A 20,257-nucleotide genomic window follows, 5' to 3' on the forward strand; every position below is an offset into this window, starting at 1 on the left:
AAAAGGAAACCATCATTGACGCTTAAACACAAAAGAACAATACTGCAATGGGCAATCATGGAGAGGCAATTATGTACTGTGGATAACTGGTTAAAGGTTATCTTCAGTGATGAGTCACCAATCCTCATTGGACAAGGTGATGATGATGCTGGAACTTTTGTTTGGGTGTTGTTCCAGTGAGGTTTACAATTGGAGCTGCATGTCAGGCAAAGCTGAGTTCAAATCTGCAATTAATGCACAAGTTTACATCGACATTTTGGAGAGCTTTCTTATTCCTTCAATTAAAAAAATGTTTGGAGATGATTAACTCATTTTCCAAGATGACAATGCATCATGCCAGAGGAAAAACTGTGAAAGCATTCCTTGGAGAAAGATGCATCCCGTTAATGTCATGGCTTCTATAACGCATAGTCCAAGTCTCTTCCCTAAAATCACTAGAACAAGTAAAACAACATCCCATTGTGAAACTCAAACAGACATCATACTCACGAATATGACAGAAAACAAGACAAGTGGGTTTTTGATTACTGATCACCTTCCAGTATTCACAGTATAACATTAGTTGGAGAGGAGATAAGAGAGCAGAAACAACACAGCAGAAGGACAGAAGCAATTGCTAAATTCAAGCATGAATTGATGGAACAGGATTAGGATGAAATATTTAGTAAAATAGATGTAGTCACTGCAAACAATAAATTACTGACAACATTTATTTTCCTATATTATAAGCACTGTACCATTTAGGAATATAATAAAATAGCAGAATAAAAGATTGTCCATGGTAAACTAAAGGTCGACGAAATGTATGAGAAAAGATTTACTCTACAGGAACTTCATAAAGCAGAGAACAGAAGTTTCTGAACATAATATAAAATTTATAAGAATAAATTAATATTATAGTATCAAGTGAGAAAGACTAACAATAAATTAGAGGATAACAAAAATGATGTTAGGCAGGATATAGAATTTACTAAACCACAAAACTATCTACCTAAACATTTTGTTGTAAATAACATTGAAAATTATAATATGGATGAGGGGGCGAGCCATTTTAATCAGCTCTTGGTAAATGTTGGTTTGAACTAGCAAAAATTATCCGGAATCCTTGGCAGAATGGAGATTGGATGGATAAGCAAATATGGAAGAATCCCCATTCAATGTTTCTGAGGGCATTTAAGGAAAAAGACAATTTTGACATTATACAAAAATGTAAAAGTAAAACATCTACAGACTGCAATGGCATAGATATGTCATTAGTTAAGAAGGTCAATGAGGGGAAATCAAAGCCGCTAGCTCACATCTGCAATTTGCCTTTTCAGACCATTACATTCCCAAATCAGATGAATATTGCCAGGGTCATCCCACTATTCAAAAAGAGGAGCAAACACAACTCCAAATACTACAGACTTGTTTCAATACTGCCACATTTCTCAAAAATATAAGAAAAGCTTTTCAACAATAGGATGGATGGATTTTGGGGAAAAACCCAGTTTGCAGTCAGTTTGGTTTCCGGGTTAACAGATCAACAACAAAGGCAGTAATTTAATCAATTAAGGAACTCACAGAGGCAATGCACAACAAAAAACAATAGGAGCAATATGTCGATCTCAAATAAGTATTTGATCCAATTAACAATATTTTTCAATAAACTGGAACATATGGGCTTTGGGGGATAGTATTAGACTGGGTAAATAATTATTTGTAGGACGGCAACAGTTTGTGAAGTTGGGTAATCATTCTTCTGGAAACTTGGATATTTTATGTGGTGTCCCTCAGGGGGCAGGTTTGGACCCCAAATTGTTTATACTACTGTATATATACATGATATGTACAAAGTAGCAAGGGGGTTAAAACTGGTCTATTTCGCAGATGTCATAAATACATTTTGTACAGGTGACACTATTCAACCAGTGGGAACTGTTTTGCATAAGAAAATGAAAGAGATAAAGTTATGGTTTGATTGTAACAAATTATCATTAAATGTGCCCAAAACTAAGTATGATATTTGGCAAAGGCACAGCTGACACAAAGGTACAATTAGAAATTGATGAGGTTGAAATTGAAAGGGTGTATGATAATAAATGACACTGCTATCGTGGGATGTATCAGAAGTGGGCAGGAGGAGTACAGGAAATTGATCCAGGACTTTAGCCATTGGAGCGACGCTAACCACCTGCACCTGAACACCACCAAGACCAGGGAGATGGTGGACTTCAGGAGGACTAGACCTCACCCGAAACCTGTAACTATCAAAGGAGAATGTGTAGAGTTTGTCAAGACCTACAAAAATACCTGGGTGTGCAGCTGGACAATAAACTGGACTCCACTGCCAACACAGAAGCTCTGTGCAGGAAAGGACAAAGGCGACTGTACTTCCTCAGAAGGCTGGTGTTCTTCAACATCTGCAAAAAGCCCTTCAAATGTTCTATGAGACTGTTGTGGCAAGCGCCCTCTTCTATGCGGCAGTGTGTTGGGGAGGTAGCGCTAAGAAGAAGGATGCCTCTTGTCTTAATAAACTGGTGAGGAAGGCAGGCTCTGATGTGGGTACAGAGCTGGACAGTCTGACAACTGTAGCTGAGGGACGGGCACTGAAAAAGCTGCGGTCAATCATGGACAATTCATTACAGTGGAACCTCGGTTTTCGAACGCCTCTCAGTTCCGACAAATCGGTGTTCTACCAAAAATTTTGAGAAATTCTTGCTCCGCTGTTCGGTCAAAAAATCGGAGTTCGAACGCCGGTACGCTAGGGTGCGATGCTGAGCGGCGTGTGGGTGTTTTAGCCCCTAATTATGCCTCCGAAAAAGGTCGGTGCAAGCAGGACAGGTGAAAAAAAGACAAGTTGTTCGTCCAACTATTGCCTTTAAGAAAGACATAATGGCTAAATATGAAAGAGGTGTACGAATTTCTGATCTTGCTAGTGAATACAGCATGGCTAAATCTACTATCAGTACGATAGTAAAGAATAAGGAGGCTGTGAAATCGAGTGATGCGGCTAAGGAAGTTAGCGCTATAAGCAAGCAACTGCCGCAAGTTTTGGAAGAGGTTGAAAAACTTGATTTTTCTCTCCCCACCGTCCACTACAAAGGTGAGAAATCCTATTCATAATCCTTTTTTAAATTTTTACACGTTCATGTTAGCGTAATATTTCGTACAGAAGATTACGCTAATGCGAACGTACGATTAGCCTGGGTTAGCTTCATGTTTACGTTCATGGTAAACATTCAGGGTGTTGGAACGGATTAAAACGATTTTACATTACTTTTAATGGGAAAAACGATTTCGGACATTGAACAAATCGGTTTTCGAACAGGGTTCTGGAACGGATTTTGGTCGAGAACCGAGGTTCCACTGTACATCCACTTCACAGCATCATCTCCAAACAAGAGCAGCTTCAGCAACAGACTGCTGTCAGTCTTGTTCCAAGGACAGACTTAAGATCATTTCTTCCTCATGCCATGAGGCTCTTTAACACCACTCGGGGAGTAAAAGTCCACATTAAACCCCACCCCCAGATTTGCATATTACCCGATTTTTATTACAGTGTGTATTTTCTGTAGCGCTATTTAAATACACGTTATATTGGGTATTTTTGTATTCTCTATCTTTATTTTATTTTTCAACACAAGGATACTGCTGGAAGTGTGAATTTCCCTACGGGGATGAATAAAGTAACTATCTAACTTCCTTGGAGTTACAATTGATAGGCTGAGTTGGAAACATCACATCAAACACATACAGCCTAAAGTTTCAAAAAGCATTGCAGTCATAAACAAGGTAGAACAACTTCTGGATCAGAAGTCACTTCGCACACTTTGCTGTTCACTTGTCTTGCCATACTTGCATTACTGCAGTGAGGTTTGGGGAAATAACTATAACACTTTACTACAGTCACTTCTACTACAGAAAAGAGCAGTAAGATTATTCATCAAGTCAACTATTTGGAACACACTATCAAACTTTTTATACAATCAAATCTGTTGACATTTCTTGACATTGTATCATATCAAACAGCAATTATCATGTATAAGGCAAAAAACAGGTTATTACCAGAAAATATTCGTAACATATTTAGGAATCCGAAAGAATGGTATCAGTTTAGAGGGAGACATAACTTCAGAATCTTAAATGCAAGAACAATTTCTGTAAACCGTAAATTCCGGACTATAGAGCGCACCTGATTATAAGCCGCACCCACCACATTTTAAGAGGATAACCGCTTTTGTACTTACACAAGCCGCACCTGTACATAAACCGCATGCGCCCACATTAAAACATGTAACACAATCACAAAATTAACCCAAACCCGACTTTGAGTCCCGCGATTGTAACTGAAAATAAAGTACACAGTCCAAAATCCACAGGCGGGTATAATGAATGGAAAATTATACCGGTACTTAAGGTTTGATGCAGACCTTATTGCAATTCACATAAGGATATGTCTACGCTAATTTATTTTGTGCACAAGCAAAGAAGTTGCAGTCTTCCTCGGCGCATATATTCCACCGGTCTAAATCTTACCTTTTGTACTCGAGCGCACTTCCAGCGCCGAAAGATTACATAAATTGGCCGCATCACTGAATAAGCCGCAGGGTTGAACGTTTGGGGAAAAAAGTAGCGTCTTATAGTCCGGAATTTACGGTATATATAACTGGTGTAAAATTATGGAACAATCTCAATGAGAATCTGAAGCAAAGTCAAAATATCCATCAGTTCAAGAAAAGTAACAAAAATATATTGCTTAGTGGGTATAGAGAATGACCATGACTGGTGAATTTAAGGCTTGAGGGGGCCCAACCCCACATTACTTTTAACATGGGTAAATGGTGAATTCCAAAGAGTGTATGCTAGCGAAGGGATGCTAACAGCTATGTGCGCCGCTAGCAAAGAATATTAGCGCAAGCTAGCTGTAAACACTGTTGGTGATTAGTTGGGCTGGCTCGGCAAAGTATTAGCGATGAGAGGTTGATGCTATGCTTATGCTAGCTGTAAAAACTGTTGGTGACAAGTTGGGCTGGCTCAGCCAGCCCAAGTAATAGCGCAAGCTAGCTGTAAACACTGTCGGCAATGCTAACTTCCTCATAGCAAAAAAATTTGGTAATGGCTATATTTTAACGACTTCATATTTACAAATTATGCTAATGTACTCTTGTTGATGAGTTATGCCAACATATACATGCTAAAAAGTGATGCTAACGGCTAAATACTAACTTCTTCATGCTAAAATTTTTTGGTAATTGCTATATTTAGACGACTTCATATATTCAAATAATGCTAATTGACTCATGTTGATGCTAACGGATACATGCTAAAAAGTGATGCTAACAGCTAAATGATAAGTTCTTCATGATAAAAAAATTTGGGAAATGGCAATATTTTAACGACTTCATATTTACAAATTAAGCTAATGGGTACATGCTAAAAAGTGATGCTAACGGCAGAGTCCCCCCACAGAACCAAGTAAAAAATGACAGAAACATCTCTCGGAGTTAAAAACTTTATGCTAACTCCTAATGCTTACAACCAGGGTTATATATACATGCTGGGATCATCTTCCAGATCAATCACAACTCTTACAATTGCCGCGGGAATTGTCTAGTTATATCTATCTTCTTCCGCCGATTTTTGACGGGCCTCTCCTCCCAGAGCTTTTGGAGTAGCCCAACGATTCATATACCAAAAATTCCGGCCGAATCAGGACTCTCCTGCGACAATACAGATTTTCAATACGAAAATCGGGCCCCGGAGACCAAAAAAAGTCCCCATCTGGAATAATGGGTTTTGAAAATCTCCCATCCGGAATACATGTGCCCATTCATTTCTATTGGTAGTCATGGTAATGAAGGCTTTTCCAGAGGGTTGTCATAGTAAGCAGGGACTGTCCAGGTTGGCTTGAGGGGGCCCGACCCACATTACCTTTAACCATAGGTAAATGGTAAATTCCAAAGAGCGTATGCTAGCGAGAGGATGCTAACAGCTATGTGCGCCGCTAGCAAAGTGTTGGGCTGGCTATGCCAGCCCAAATATTAGGCGAGCTAGCTGTAAACACTGTTGGTGATTAGTTGGGCTGGCATAGCCAGCCTAAAGTATTAGCGATAAGAGCTTGATGCTATGCTTACTCATGCTAGCTGTAAAAACTGTTCGCAATGGGTTGGGCTGGCGCAGCCAGCCGAAGTATTAGCGCGAGCTAGCTGTAAACACTGTCGTAAATGCTAACTTCTTCATGCCCAAAAATTTTGGGAATGGCTATATTGTAACAACTTCATATTTACAAATTATGCGAATGGTGAGCTATGCTAATGGATACATGCTAAAAAGTAATGCGAACAGCTAAATGCTAACTTTTTTATGTTAAAAAAATTCAAATTATGCTAATGGATACATGTTGATGAGTTATGCTAATGGATACATTCTAAAAAGTGATTTTAACGGCTAAATGCTAATGTTTTCTTGCTAAAAAAATTGGTAATGGCAATATTTTAATGACTTCATATTTACAAACTATGCTTATGGGTACATGTTGATGAGTTATGCTAATGATACATGCTAAAAAGTGATGTTAACGGCTAAATCAGGGGTCGGGAACCTTTTTGACTCAAAGAGCCATAAAAGCAAAAAATATTAATTTTATTTTGGGAAAGAGCCACACCATATATTATGAGACAAATTTACTAAATTGCTAAACCCGCGCCCCAGACAAAAGCTTAGTCTTCAGCACATTTATTTTTGATGATTTGATAAAAATTATGAAAAGAGAATAATGCCAGAGCCCCTGTCCCAAAATCAACAAACATACCACTTTAAACTTGTCTCTTGCCTCAGAACCAAGTAAAAAAATGAAACATCTCTCTGGGTTAAAAATTTTATGCTAGATCATAATGCTAACAACCGGAGTTATATATACAGGACGGGAGACCAAAAAAAAGTCCCCATCCAGAATAATGGGTTTTAGCGATGAGAGGTTGAAGCTATGCTTATGCATGCTAGCTCTAGAAAACTATTGGTGACGAGTTGGGCTCAGCCAGCCCAAGTATTAGCGCAAGCTATCTGTAAACACTGTGGGCAATGCTAACTTCTTCATGCCCAAAAATTTTGGGAATAGCTATATTGTAACGACTTCATATTTACAAATTATGCTAATGGATACATACTAAAAAGTGATGCTAGCGGCTAAATGCTAACTTATTTATGCTAAAAAAATTTGGTAATGGAAATATTTAAACGATTTCATATTTACAATTTATGATAATGGGTACATGTTGATGAGTTATGCTAACGGATACATGTTAAAAAGTGATGCTATCAGCTAAATGATAACTCCTTTATGTTAAAAAATTTTGGTCATGGCAATATTTTAAAGACTTCATATTTACAAATTATGCTAATGGACTCATGTTGAGGAGTTATGCTAATGGGTACAAGCTAAAAAAGTGATGCTAACGGCTAAATGCTTATTTCTTCATGCTAAAAAAAATTGGTAAAGGCAATATCGTAAAGACTTCATAACTACAAATTATGCTAATGGCCTCATGTTGATGAGGCCATTAGGGAGGGTGGAGTCCCCCCACAGAACCAAGTAAAAAATGACAGAAACATCTGAGTTAAAAACTTTATGCTAACTCATAATGCTAACAACCAGGGTTATATGTACATGCCGGGATCATCTTCCAGATCAATCACAACTCTTACAATTGCCGCGGGAATTGTCTAGTTATATCTATCTTCTTCTGCCGAAATTTAACGGGTATCTCCTCCCAGAGCTTTTGGAGTAACCCAATGATTCATGTACCAAAAATCCCGGCCCGACCAGGACTCCTGTGTTATGTCTTTTTATAGCGATACAAGACCAAAAAAAGTCCCCATCCGCACTAATGTATTTTGAGATTCTCCCATCCGGAATACATGGGCCCATTCATTTCTATGGGTAGTCATGGAAACAAGGGCTTTACTAGAGGGTAGTAGGGACTAAGCAGGGACTGTCCAGGGTGGCTTGAGGGAGCCCGACCCACATTGCCTTTAACCATGGGTAAACGGTGATTTCCAAATAGTGGGTGCTAGCGAGAGGATGCTAACAGCTATGTGTGCCGCTAGCAAAGTTTTGGGCTGGCATAGCCAGCCCAAGTTTTAGCGCAAGCTAGCTGTAAACACTGTCGGTGATTATACATACCTGGATCATCTTCCAGATCAATCACAACTCTTACAATTGCCGCGGGAATTGTCTAGTAAGTTATACTTCTGCTCACTCTCTTTTACTGAATGTCTTTTGTTTTCTCTTCCTGTTTTCTGGTTTGTATAGCTTCCCCATTTGTTTTTCTATTCTGACATGTTTTATTTTGAGTAATTGACAAAAATGAGGAAGCCTTGCAGTACTTGTAAACCGAGCAGGATGGTGAAAATGAGTCAAAATCAATTTTAAGGTGCTTTTACTGGTTTTTAAATGTATTAATGGTCCTTGGCCATCCTATCTGTCTGAATTGCTTTTATCATATCTCTGTCTCTAAGGTCCTCTGGCAGGGGGAAATATAGAAGGAATATAGAAAAGTACAAAATTATGATCTCTATTCCCTGAATGTAATCAACCAGAAAATAAAAGATTTTAACTATAGAACAGGAGACTCAAACTCATGGCCTGGGGACTAATTGTGAGGCCTAAATTGAAATGAAATTAAATGATCTGCATTTATATAGCGCTTTTCAAGTCAATGACTTCCCAAAGCGCTTTACAGTGTGCTTTTCACATTTCCCAATAGCGGCCGTGATCTGTGCAGCCATGTAAGGCGCTAACCTGCTTATTGGGGGTAATTGGGGGTTCAATGTCTTACCCAAGGACACTTCAACATATGTAACACGGACAAGCCGGGATTGGAACTGGGATCCCTTAATCCTAAAACGATCGCTCTACCTCCTGAGCTACTGCCGCCCCCAAATTGAATGTTAAAGGGACAGTCATTCCAAAACGTGTGCTTAAAGCACAACAGAAGACAAAATGCGGTGACTAAAAGTGACCAAAACACACCTAAAAAAAACAGATAATTTAATTAAAATGATAAAGGATTTTTTTAAAAAAAAAAGGAAAATTCCAAAAAAAGGAAGAGAAAAAATTAAGAATTGTATTCTTGCTTTTGTCCGTTTTTGCTTTTCTTTCCCCTTTTCTTTATCTCCATTTTACCTTTTCATCCTTTATTTTCCTACTTTTTTCCCTTTTTCTTATTTCTCCTTTCCCTTTTTATTAGTCTTTTCAAAAAACTAAATGAGTTTGAGATGAGATGGACAGCATGACAAAGACCCTGACTCCTTGTTAGGTCTATTACCTTACATCTCGGAATAAAACTTACACGAGCAACGTCAATATTTTCTAATGAGGAGATGCTTCACAGTCAAAGCCTGATTCACATCTGACCAGAACTTCAACAGCACCCCTGCTTTATTACAAACAATTGAGTCACAGGGTCGATAGAGAGAGAAGATTTAAAAAAAAAAGCAAGAGGACACCATCGTAAAACAAGAAACATCAAACAGACCTGAGAAAACTAAACATGACAATGCAGCGGCTTCTCTTCTCAGGCGAATGGTTGAGTGGTTGACAAGGTGATAAAACTCTTTGAAGCAAGGAAAACATTTTGCTCAACTTTAGGAACCTTATATAATTATGACAATTCTAATTCCAATTATAATTCTAACATGTAGTAAATGAATAACAAATTATTTACAATTGTCCTATCAGTCCAACAGGTGAAAGGATTCGCGGATTAAAAAAAAAAAAACCCACAGAATCTGAATGCACATTAAACGCAGTTTGTTTTTCTTCTCTGCCACACACACACACACACACACACACACACACACACACACACACACACACACACACACACACACACACATATAACAATTTCAAAGCACCGGATTGACCCAAAAAAAAAAAAATGTTTGAGGCAGATCAAAACATTTGCCATACGAAGAGATATACATTTAGCATAAGAGCTCATCAAGAGCATTCTTGAAAAAAAAATACAAAATTGAAGTATTAAACTCTGAGAACAAAGCAATTTAAGTCCCCAACAATTATTTTTCTGCCTCCCTGCCATTACATTATTCATCCATTTTCCTCTTCTGTTGCTGCTCTTCCAGTCGTTTCCGTTTCTTATTCATATACAAAGTCATGTTATCAAAAGTCACCTTGTGGAGATGTTCAAAGCGGCCTTTAGTTGGAACTGTTAAGCAAACAAAGAATTAGTTAAATAAGCAGGCATGAAGAAACATAAGCATCCTGAACCAGAATCAGTCTGCATAGTTCGTGCAGGTGCTCAAAATCCTTACTTGAATTGTTATGTTGTGTTTATAAGGGTTAAAAGGTGCTTTAAGTTTGGGTGAAGTGCTTGTAAATGCTTGAAATTGTTGGCATGTTTACAAGTCTGCTTAAAAATAATACCAACAAAGCTTGGCTTGCCATTGCATTTCTCCCCTCATGTTTAATTGCAGCTTTCATTAGTTTGTATGGCTTTACGAATATTAATAATAATCATACATTTATTTCAAAGGGTCTTTCAGGACACCCAAGAACGCTGTACACAAATTACAAAATTACCATAAAACAATACATACAAAAATAAAAACAGAGCACAGTTAAAAGCAGAGTTTATACACCTTTCTTATGGGCAAATTTAAGCACTTTTTAGGACTTTCATGCCAATTTTTAATTATTTCCAGTACTTTTAAAATAAATCTTGTGCCAATTAAAAGAACAGGAGCCTAAACCATAGTTTCAAACCCCAACTCTACCCCCAACCTTATCTCTAAAATCAGTTTAAAACCCTAATTACCAACCTAAACCCGAGCCCTACACCTAACCCTAACTGCAACCCTAGCTTCAACCCAGTTTCAAACCATAAACCTAGCTCTAAACCCGTTTTGGAACCTTACAATCAGTTTAGAACCCAAATATGGAGCTCAAACTCTAGTTCCTAACCCTAAACCTACACAAAACCCTGGCCCTAGAGGTAAGATCAGACCTAACAAAAATCCAGCCTACCCAAACCCGGCCTGCGGTTATACTTGATTTAAGGGACCGAGCCCGGAGTAAACCCGAAGCGTTACCTTGGCGCCGACGTAAACCCAAGCTTTACTTCGCCGCCGAAGTGTGCGTTACGGCTGAAATACGCAGCTTGGGGTTTACTTGTGGCAGAGTCCCTCAAATCAAGTGTGCACTTTGAAGTGCACCGTCGTAATGAATGGTTTGGCGCTGAAGTGTAGCAAAATGACTGATCTGGTGTTAAACTGATAGTTTGGTAAGCATTTTCTTTAAGATAGACTTTGTTAATTTAAGTTTGGCGCTGTAGTGTGCATTATGACGCGAAACTGCAGCGCCAAAGTATGTTACTCAAGTAGAACTACTGTTACTTCAGAACAAATATAACTCAAGTACAAGTAAAAAGCAGTCATCTAAATAAGTACTTGAGTAAAAGTAAGTGCATGCTGTGCAAATCATTCACCTAAAAAATGGCGACTTATTGAAATTTTAAGCTTGGGCCAGGCCCAAGAGCTTACCTGTACCTAGCCCTAACACTGTTTAAAACCATAACCCTAGTTCTAGACAAATCTTGGAACCATACATTCAGCTTACAACTTTAACATTGAGCTCTAATTCCAAACTAAACCAATACCTAACTCGAACTGTAACCCCAGCCCTAATCCCGTTTCAAACCGTAACTGTAGCCCTAAGCCTATTTTGAACGCTACGTTTGAACTGACGTTCAGTTTAGAATCCTGACATAGAGCTCAAACCAGCTCGGTAGCCTAGATGGAAGGGCGCCTGCTCTGAGACTGGGAGGTCGCTGGTTCCAGCCTCGGCCGAGTCATACCTAAGACTTAAAACATTGGTACTCATTGCCTCCCTGCTTGGCGCTCGGCATTAAGGGGTTTGGTCACCTAATGACTAAAATGGCTGCGGCTGCATCGGCTCGCTACAGTTTAACTGTACGGGTCAGGTGTATCGACATTTCGTTCTGTGTGCATTGTTACAAAGAATGACAATAAAGGTAAATTCTATTCTATTCTTCTATTCTAAACTCTAGTTCCTAACCATAATCCTACACCTAATGCTTCCTGTAACCCTAGCCCCAAACCATGTGAGGCAGTTTATGATAGTTAATGAGTCTGACTTTATGTGAGCAAGGCAATTCGGAAAGGGTGGGTTTTCAGCCAATGGAGTTGCTGAATGACAGGGTTGATGTGATGGTGAGAGGGGGTTTTAGTAATGAAGCGGGCAGGGGTGTTCTGGGACAGCAAGTTGATGGAGGGGCTTTAGAAGTAGTCCGTAAAAGGGATTACAGTAGTCAAGGCAGGAGGTGACAAGGCTATGAATGAGGATGGCGATTGTGAAGGGGGTGAGGGAGTGGCGAATAAGGTTGATGGAGCGCAGGTGATCATATATATATATATATATATATATATCATACCTGTCAACCTCCACGGCTCCATGACTGTACAAACTGTCCCGTACAAAATACAAAATAATCGTAGACCATATTTTTTTCGGAATGATGCATGATGGGAAATCCCCAGGCGGCAGACGCATGCGCACAGTAGCATCAAACCGCTCGCTTCGTTTGCAACAAAAAAAAAAAAACGATACAGAGATAGAGGCTTCCGCAGCGAACTCCTTTGACTTGATTGATTTGCCGTTTAATATATGAATGACACTTCAAGGAGTGTACTGCCGGGGATGACACCCAGACTAATACCCCAGACCCGAGGGGAGTGAAAAACTAAGAAACTGTCAACAAAACGAGAGAAGGTGTCAACTTTGTGGGTGGATTGGTGCAAATCAGAAGTAATTCAGTTTTATTTCTGTACCATTTTAAGAAGTTGACTGTGAACCATGATTTTATTTTAGATGGGCAGGTGGTCAAGTCAAGTCATTTTTATTTGTATAGCCCTTAATCACAAAGCGTCTCAAAGGGCTTCACAGGTTATTACACAGACTATTTTTTCAGACTATTATTATACCATCTGGAACCAACATGAGGGCAAGGAATAACTCAAAAAACCTCAACATGAGGAAAATGAAGAAACCTTGAGAAGGGACCGCACATGTGGTATCCCCCTTCCAGGATTACCAGACAGCAAAGGATGTTGCAATCACAAATAAGATATTGTCCACAAAAAGTATAGCCTATTCATATGCTATAGCGTAGAAGTGAAATGAAATTAAATGATCTGCATTTATGTGGCGCTTTTCAAGTCAATGACTTCCCAAAGCGCTATACAATGTGCTCCGCATTTCCCAATAGCGGCCTTGCAGCCATGTAAGGCGCCAGCCTGCTTATTGGGGGTATTAGGGGATTCGAACTGGGATCCCTTGATCCCAAGACGAGCGCTCTACCTCCTGAGCTACTGCCGCCCGAGTAGTGAGTCTTAAGCTTAGATTTAAACATTTCCACTGAGGTTGCAGATCGGGTCTCAGGAGGAAGAGCATTCCACAGTACCGGTGCCCGGATGGAGAGGTAAGGTAAAGTGGTGGGAGCGTGCCCTAATGATGCTGCCCTAAAGATGATAGCTTGAGACCTCCACCATTATATGAAAGTTAAAAGGATAGTGTGCATTATTTAGAGCCTCGTAGAGGGTAAAATTCTTCATTAAATACAATATTGTTGAAGCGTGCATTTTTTATATATCAGAGTGCTGGCATCATTGTCAGCCATTTTGCTGCTTCAGCTACCTCCAAAACCCCTTTTTCTTTTTACTTGATATTTTTTTCTTTTTGTTTTAGTTTTTTTCTATTTCTCCTTTCATTTTTTCTTTTTCATTTACATTTTTCTTCAGTTTTCTTGTTTTTTTTTTTAATTTCTTGCCTTTACCCGCTTTACTTTTCATTTAGACATTTTTTCTTTTGTTCCATTTTTCATTCACATTTTTTCTTTTCCCCTTCTTTTTTTCCTTTTTTGTCTTGTTTCATTTTCCCCTTAGTTTTTTCTTTCTTTTTTCATTTGTGTCCTCCCCCCTCTTCCTTTCCATCGTAAAAGGCTGAGAAAAATAAAATACGAAAAAGGTTTTTGATTACACAATACAGCGACATCTAGTGTCAAATAATACACGCTGTCTATTTTATGTGAGTGCAGACCTTGCAAAATATGGATTTTTTATGAATGAATGAATGAATGAAAACTTTATTCAAACATCAAAATAAAAACAGAATAAAAACAATAAATCAACAACAAAATAATGTTACATATGTTCGAAAAGGGTTAGAAAGAAGAAAATGCTTATTTTCCCTACCCCTTCATCTTCCCCACCAAATACATCAATGATATAACAACAATTGTAATAATATTAATAATAACAGTTATGATATAAGAAAAGCAACAAAAGTGAATAGTTGGACACAGTTTGATCTCGTCTTGCAAACTGTTCTAAAGCTTGACTCCACACACAGACACACACATACTTTTCCTGGTGGTTCTCACCTTTGGGATTATGAATACACTACAGCCCCTTAAGTTATAATTTCCCTCTTTCCGAATGAATAATTTATGGATATTTTCTGGCACTATGTTTTTGTGGATTTTAAATAGCAGTTGTGCAGTGAAACATTTTACTAAATCATCTAATTTTAATAATTTGGACTGCAGGAATAAAATATTAGTATGATCTTGATATCCTACCCTGTGTATGGTTCTAATTGCACGTTTTTGGAGGATAAAAAGGGGCTGTAGTGAACTTTTGTAATTATTGCTCCAGACTTCTGCACAATATGTTAAGTATGGCAGAACTAGAGAACAACATAATAAATACAATGCATTATAGTTTAAAATGAATTTGGCTTTATTAGTGAAATGCTTTTAGATACTTTAGTTTGTATGTGTCTGATGTGTTTTCCAGCTCAATTGATTGTCTATTACGACCCCTAAAAACTTAATTTCTGATACAGCGTCTATTGCAGCACCATCCATTTTTACTTCTAAATCTTGATTAGCGATTCCCAAAGAATATTACTTGGGTTTTATTTCAATTTAAATAGCATTTATTTATATCCATCCATACTTTTAGGTTGATTAATACAGGTTACCAAATCAATATAGTGATTATTTGAAAAGAAAATGTTAATATCGTCTGCAAATATGACTATTTTCAATAGTTTTACAACATTAAAAATATCGTTGATATATAAATTAAATAACTTTGGACCCAGGATAGAACCCTGTGGTACTCCATAACAGATGTCCAAGTATTCAGATGACAACTCCCATTTTTATATATTACTTCCCTGTCGAATAACTGAATCCATTGCAAAGCCATCTTTCCATTTTTTTTAATAGTATATTATGATTAATGGTATCAAATGCTTTTTTAAGTCAATAAACAGCCCAACTGCGTATCTCTTTTTTTCTATGCTATGGGTGATTTCTTCTAATGCATCAATAATAGCCGTTGTTGCTGATCTGTTTGCTCTAAAACCATATTTACTTACATTAATCAATTTATTCTTCTCTCTTCTCTTCATTTTTATCTACAAATTGTTCTAGTCTATTATTGTAAAGTTTCTCTAATATTTTAGAGAACTAAGGAAGCAGAGATACCGGTCTATAGTTTGTAAAAATGAGCTTGTTTCCATTTTTGTATATTGGTACAATTTTTACTATTTTCATTTGATTTGGAAATTTGCCTGTTAGAAATGATAGATTACATATGTAGGTCAATGGTTTCACAATGCTATTTATAATTTGCTTAACTAGTACCATACCGATGTCAAAACAATCCATAGACGTTTTGTTTTTACAGTTGTTGACCACGTCCTAAGATCTCTGATTCCGTCACCTCAGATAAAAACATGGTCTTGGGAGTTCATTTTTAATGAATGACTCAAATTGCTTACTACTGCACTCTAGGATATTTGCAGCTAGCTCTGGTCCAACTGTTACAAAATAACTATTGAAATTCTCCACAACTTGATTTAAATTATAATTTTCACTGTTCTTATCAATAAAATAGTTTGGATATGCATTACTTACATTATTTCCTTTTATTATACGATTTAATATATCCCAAATACCTTTAATATTACTTTTGTTATGTAATAAATTGGTATAGTATAATTTCTTGCTCGCTCTTATTATTCCTGTCAATTTTTCTTTATACGTTTTATATCGGGATTTGGCTTCCTCCGTTCTTAGTTTAATACAGTTTCTATATAAGGTGTTTTTTTCTTACAAGCATTATATAAATCCTTAGTTATCCAAGGATGCGTTACAGATTTATTCTTATTATTATTTTGTCTCATTGGACAGTTTTTGTGACACTTGGTGAATATTTCCAAAAATATGTCAAACACACCATCATCCACATCATCTGTACCATATATAGTATTCCAGTTTTGTTTAAGTCATCATAGAGTTATATAACAATCTCTTAAATTCTAACTCGTTTGTAAACATATTCCTCTGTTGATTTTTGTCCAGTAACTTTTTCATCATACACTGTAAATACTGGTAGGTGATCAGAAATGTCACAAACCATTAATCCGCTGACGTTTGTACCGTATTTTCCGCACTATAGGGCGCACCGGGTTATAGGGAGCACCGGGTTATAGGGCGCACCCCCAAAAAAATAGTTTTTGGTCCTATATCTTCCATAGATAAGGCGCACCGGATTATAAGGCGCTACAATGGGAACGTCGACAAAACAGTCAGATGATTCAGTCAAACTGATTACCCCCTTAACATTCCCAAAGCTTGCAAAGAAGCAAATACGTGTCATAGACACGTGCGGATGCGGTGTCCGTACGATGTCACTAAAATGCATCATTTCAAATGTCATTCGGAAGGTTAAAGTCTTGGAATTCAAGAAATGGCAACCATTCCTTAGTTTCTATTTTCTTTTTCGCTCGCAACTTTACTGTGCATATGATAATAAACACTTGGAATTTAGTTTAATTCACTCAACTCAAAACAAGATACCGGGAAAATATAAAGCCGCATAACTCACCTTAGTTCTCACGTTCAATAATGATACGCAATCATGGTCTTCTTACAACCGTGAGTGGAGTAAATCCAAGAGAGTAAAATATCTACAGATACAGACTAATGAAACATGTTTCTTTATGGCGTTGTTTAGCAAGCTTGCTATTCAGTCATCTTTTTCGGCCAATTGCAGGGTTTGTTTTGGCCCTCTAGTGTATCCGAGGCTCCGAATAACTTCAGCCAATAGCGATCGATGTAACGGATGATTGACACATCTTTGTCGGCCAATTGCAGGGTTTGTTTTGGCCCTCTAGCGTATCCGAGGCTCCGAATAACTTCAGCCAATAGCGATCGGTTTAACGGATGATTGACACATCTTTTTCGGCCAATTGCAGGGTTCGTTTTGGCCCTCTAGCGTATCCAAGGCTCCGAATAACTTCAGCCAATAGCGATCGATTTACTGGATGATTGACACATCTTTTTCGGCCAATTGCAGGGTTTGTTTTGGCCCTCTAGCCAATCCGAGGCTCCGAATAACTTTAGCCAATAGCGATCGATTCAAATGATGATTGACACATTGGTTAGCCAATGAAACGCCGGTATATAAATCCCAGCATAAACCGCGGACTACTCCACGTTCGGGGGAAAATCGAGTCGGCGGCTGTTGCGTAAGTTGCGAGACCTTGCGAATTTTGATATTGAGCCATATATAAAGGCGCACTGTATTATAAGACGCATGGTCAGCTTTTGAAAAAAATTCAGACTATTAGGTGCGCCTTATAGTGCGGAAAATACGGTAAATTCAATATTATTTGTAAATATATTGTCAATGAGAGTTGCGATGTGTGAAGTGATTCTACTACGCCATAATATAGTTGGGTACAAACTCATACTTTTTTATTGATTGATCTATTTTCATTTGAGTTCTTAATGGTTTTAAATTTTAGATCTTAGTTGTAAAAAAAAAAGGACCAGTGTCTAAAATAACGTCTGCCCGGACGCCCGGGTCGTGCATCTTTTACGTCGGGTGTACAACTTACAAAACGTCTCCGCACGGGTGGCCGACAAACAATCAGAAGCCTGCATCGAATAACTATGCTTCCGGACTCTCCCGAACATTATAAGGTCGTGCATTTGCATATCATTTTCCAAAGTAGATGTACAGAGAACACAAGAAAAATGAAGTGGTGGTTAGGAATCAAGCTAAAACCTCAGCCGCAGAAGAAATATTCAAAAGAAGCTAACAAAATTTATGACGCTCTAAAACGTAAACGTACATTAAAGGCATCGTGGAAAGAGGTGTTCACGTGGCTTGCAGCAGACGACGCAACGCAAACATTGCATGAATTAAGATGAGTAAATACAGGTACATACTGATGGCAGATGGAAAGCAGCGATGTCATATACAGGGGCCCTCTTGAACTTTGTGACCTTTTGCCACATTTCAGACTTCAAACATAAAAATATTAAACTCATTTCTTGTGAAGCATCAACAATAAGTGGGACACAATCATTTATTGGATATTTTAAACTCTTAACAAATAAACAAAAAAGAGGGTGTGCAAAATTATTCAGCCCCTTTGCTTTCAGTGCAGCAAACTGTCCAGAGGTTCAGTGAGTATCTCTGAATGATTCAATATTGATCTAAATGACTAACGAGGTTAAATGGAATCCACCTGTGGGTAATCAAGTCTCTGTATAAATGCACCTGCATTGTGGTAGTCTCAGAGGTCTGTTTAAAGCGCAGAGAGCGTCATGAACGAGGAACACACCAGGCAGGTCCGTGATACTGTTGTGGAGAAGTTTAAAGCAGGATTTGGATACAAAAAGATTTCCCAAGCTTTTAACATCCCAAGGAGCACTGTGCAAGCAATAAAATTGAAATGAAAGGAGTATCAGACCACTGCAAATCTACCAAGATCGGGCCGTCCCCCTAAACTTTTAGCTCATACAAGGAGAAAACTGATCAGAGATGCAGCCAAGAGGCCCATGATCACTCTGATGAACTGCAGTGGCCTTTATGGAAGAGTGGCAAGAAGGAAGCCATTTCTCAAAGACATCCATAAAAAGTGTTGTTTAAAGTTTGCCACAAGCCACCTGGGAGACACACCAAACATGTGGAAGAAAGTGCTATGGTCAGATGAGACCAAAATAGAATTTTTGGGCAACAAAGCAAGACGTTATGGCATTATGTAAAAGCAGCACAGCTCATCACACTCAACACACCATCCCCACAGTCAAACATGGTGGTGGCAGAATCATGGTTTGGGCCTGCTTTTCTTCAGCAGGGACAGGGAAGATGGTTAAAATTGATGGGAAGTTGGATGGAGTCAAATACAGGACCATTCTGGAAGAAAAGCTGACGGAGTTCGCAAAAGACCTGAGACTGGCACGGAGATTTGTCTTCCAACAAGACAATGATCGAAAACAAAGCAAAAGCTACAATGGAATGGTTCATCAAAAAACATATCAAAGTAAGAGAATGGCCAAGGTCAAAGTCCAGACGTCAATCCAATTAAGAATCTGTGGAAAGAACTGAAAACTGCTGTTCACAAACGCTTTCCATCCAACCTCACTGAGCTCGAGCTGTTTTGCAAGGAGCAATGGGCAAAAACATCATTTTCTTGAAGCACAAAACTGATGGAGACATACCCTAAGCGACTTGCAGCTGTCATCGCAGCAAAAGGTGACACTACACAGTATTAACTCAATGGGGATGAATAATTTTGCACACCCACTTTTTAATTTTTTATTTGTTAAAAAAAGTTTAAAATATACAATAAAGTGTGTTCCATTTGATGATTGTGTCCCACTTATTGTTGATTCTTCACAAGAAATTACAGTTTTACATTTTTATGTTTGAAGTCTGAAATCTGGCAAAAGATCAAAGTTCAAGGAGGCAAAATAGTTTCGCAAGCCACTGTACATACAATAAATGTTGTAAGTAGATGTATAATAAACTTCATTTTAAAGTGTTCTTCTGTTATATATTCTGATTATCTATCAATCCTTAATACTTTGCAACAATGTTTTTTTTTGCGATTAGTTGTCTTATTGTGTTTCAAGTTCGGAAAAATGGGGCAGGCATCTTTATGGCTGGCCAGGCAAATTTTCAGAGTTTTCTGCCCTTGTGTCCTTTAATTTTTTGTCATGGGTTTCAGACACTGAAAGGACATTTAAGAACAGTGGGGAGATTACTATAACAGCTTTTTTCCATCTTTGCTAAAATTAGCCCTATGCTGTCCCGTTCCGATGCGGTCTCCCAAAGTCCAAAATCAAAGCCTACAGTTGGTACAAAATGCTGC

General features: G+C 38.2%; 1 protein-coding gene across 2 annotated transcripts in view; it reads right to left on the minus strand.

Annotated features, from left to right (window-relative positions):
* wdr4 (WD repeat domain 4) overlaps positions 1-20,257 on the minus strand; it is an 87,616-nt gene that overhangs the window by 22,571 nt on the left and 44,788 nt on the right. The window contains exon 11 of one of the 2 annotated variants that reach the window (XM_088352961.1): positions 9,347-10,208. The exons of the other annotated variant lie outside the window; for it this stretch is intronic. Within the exon in view, the coding sequence (XP_088209087.1) occupies positions 10,087-10,208 (122 nt within the window). The 3' untranslated portion in view covers positions 9,347-10,086. Of the gene's footprint in view, positions 1-9,346; positions 10,209-20,257 lie in introns of those variants that run through there. 2 annotated transcript variants of the gene reach the window in all.

The sequence above is a fragment of the Urocampus carinirostris genome, chromosome 14 (genome assembly GCF_059441175.1).
Source record: "Urocampus carinirostris isolate Australia breed hairy pipefish chromosome 14, RoL_Ucar_1.0, whole genome shotgun sequence".
Taxonomy (NCBI): Eukaryota; Metazoa; Chordata; class Actinopteri; order Syngnathiformes; family Syngnathidae; genus Urocampus; species Urocampus carinirostris.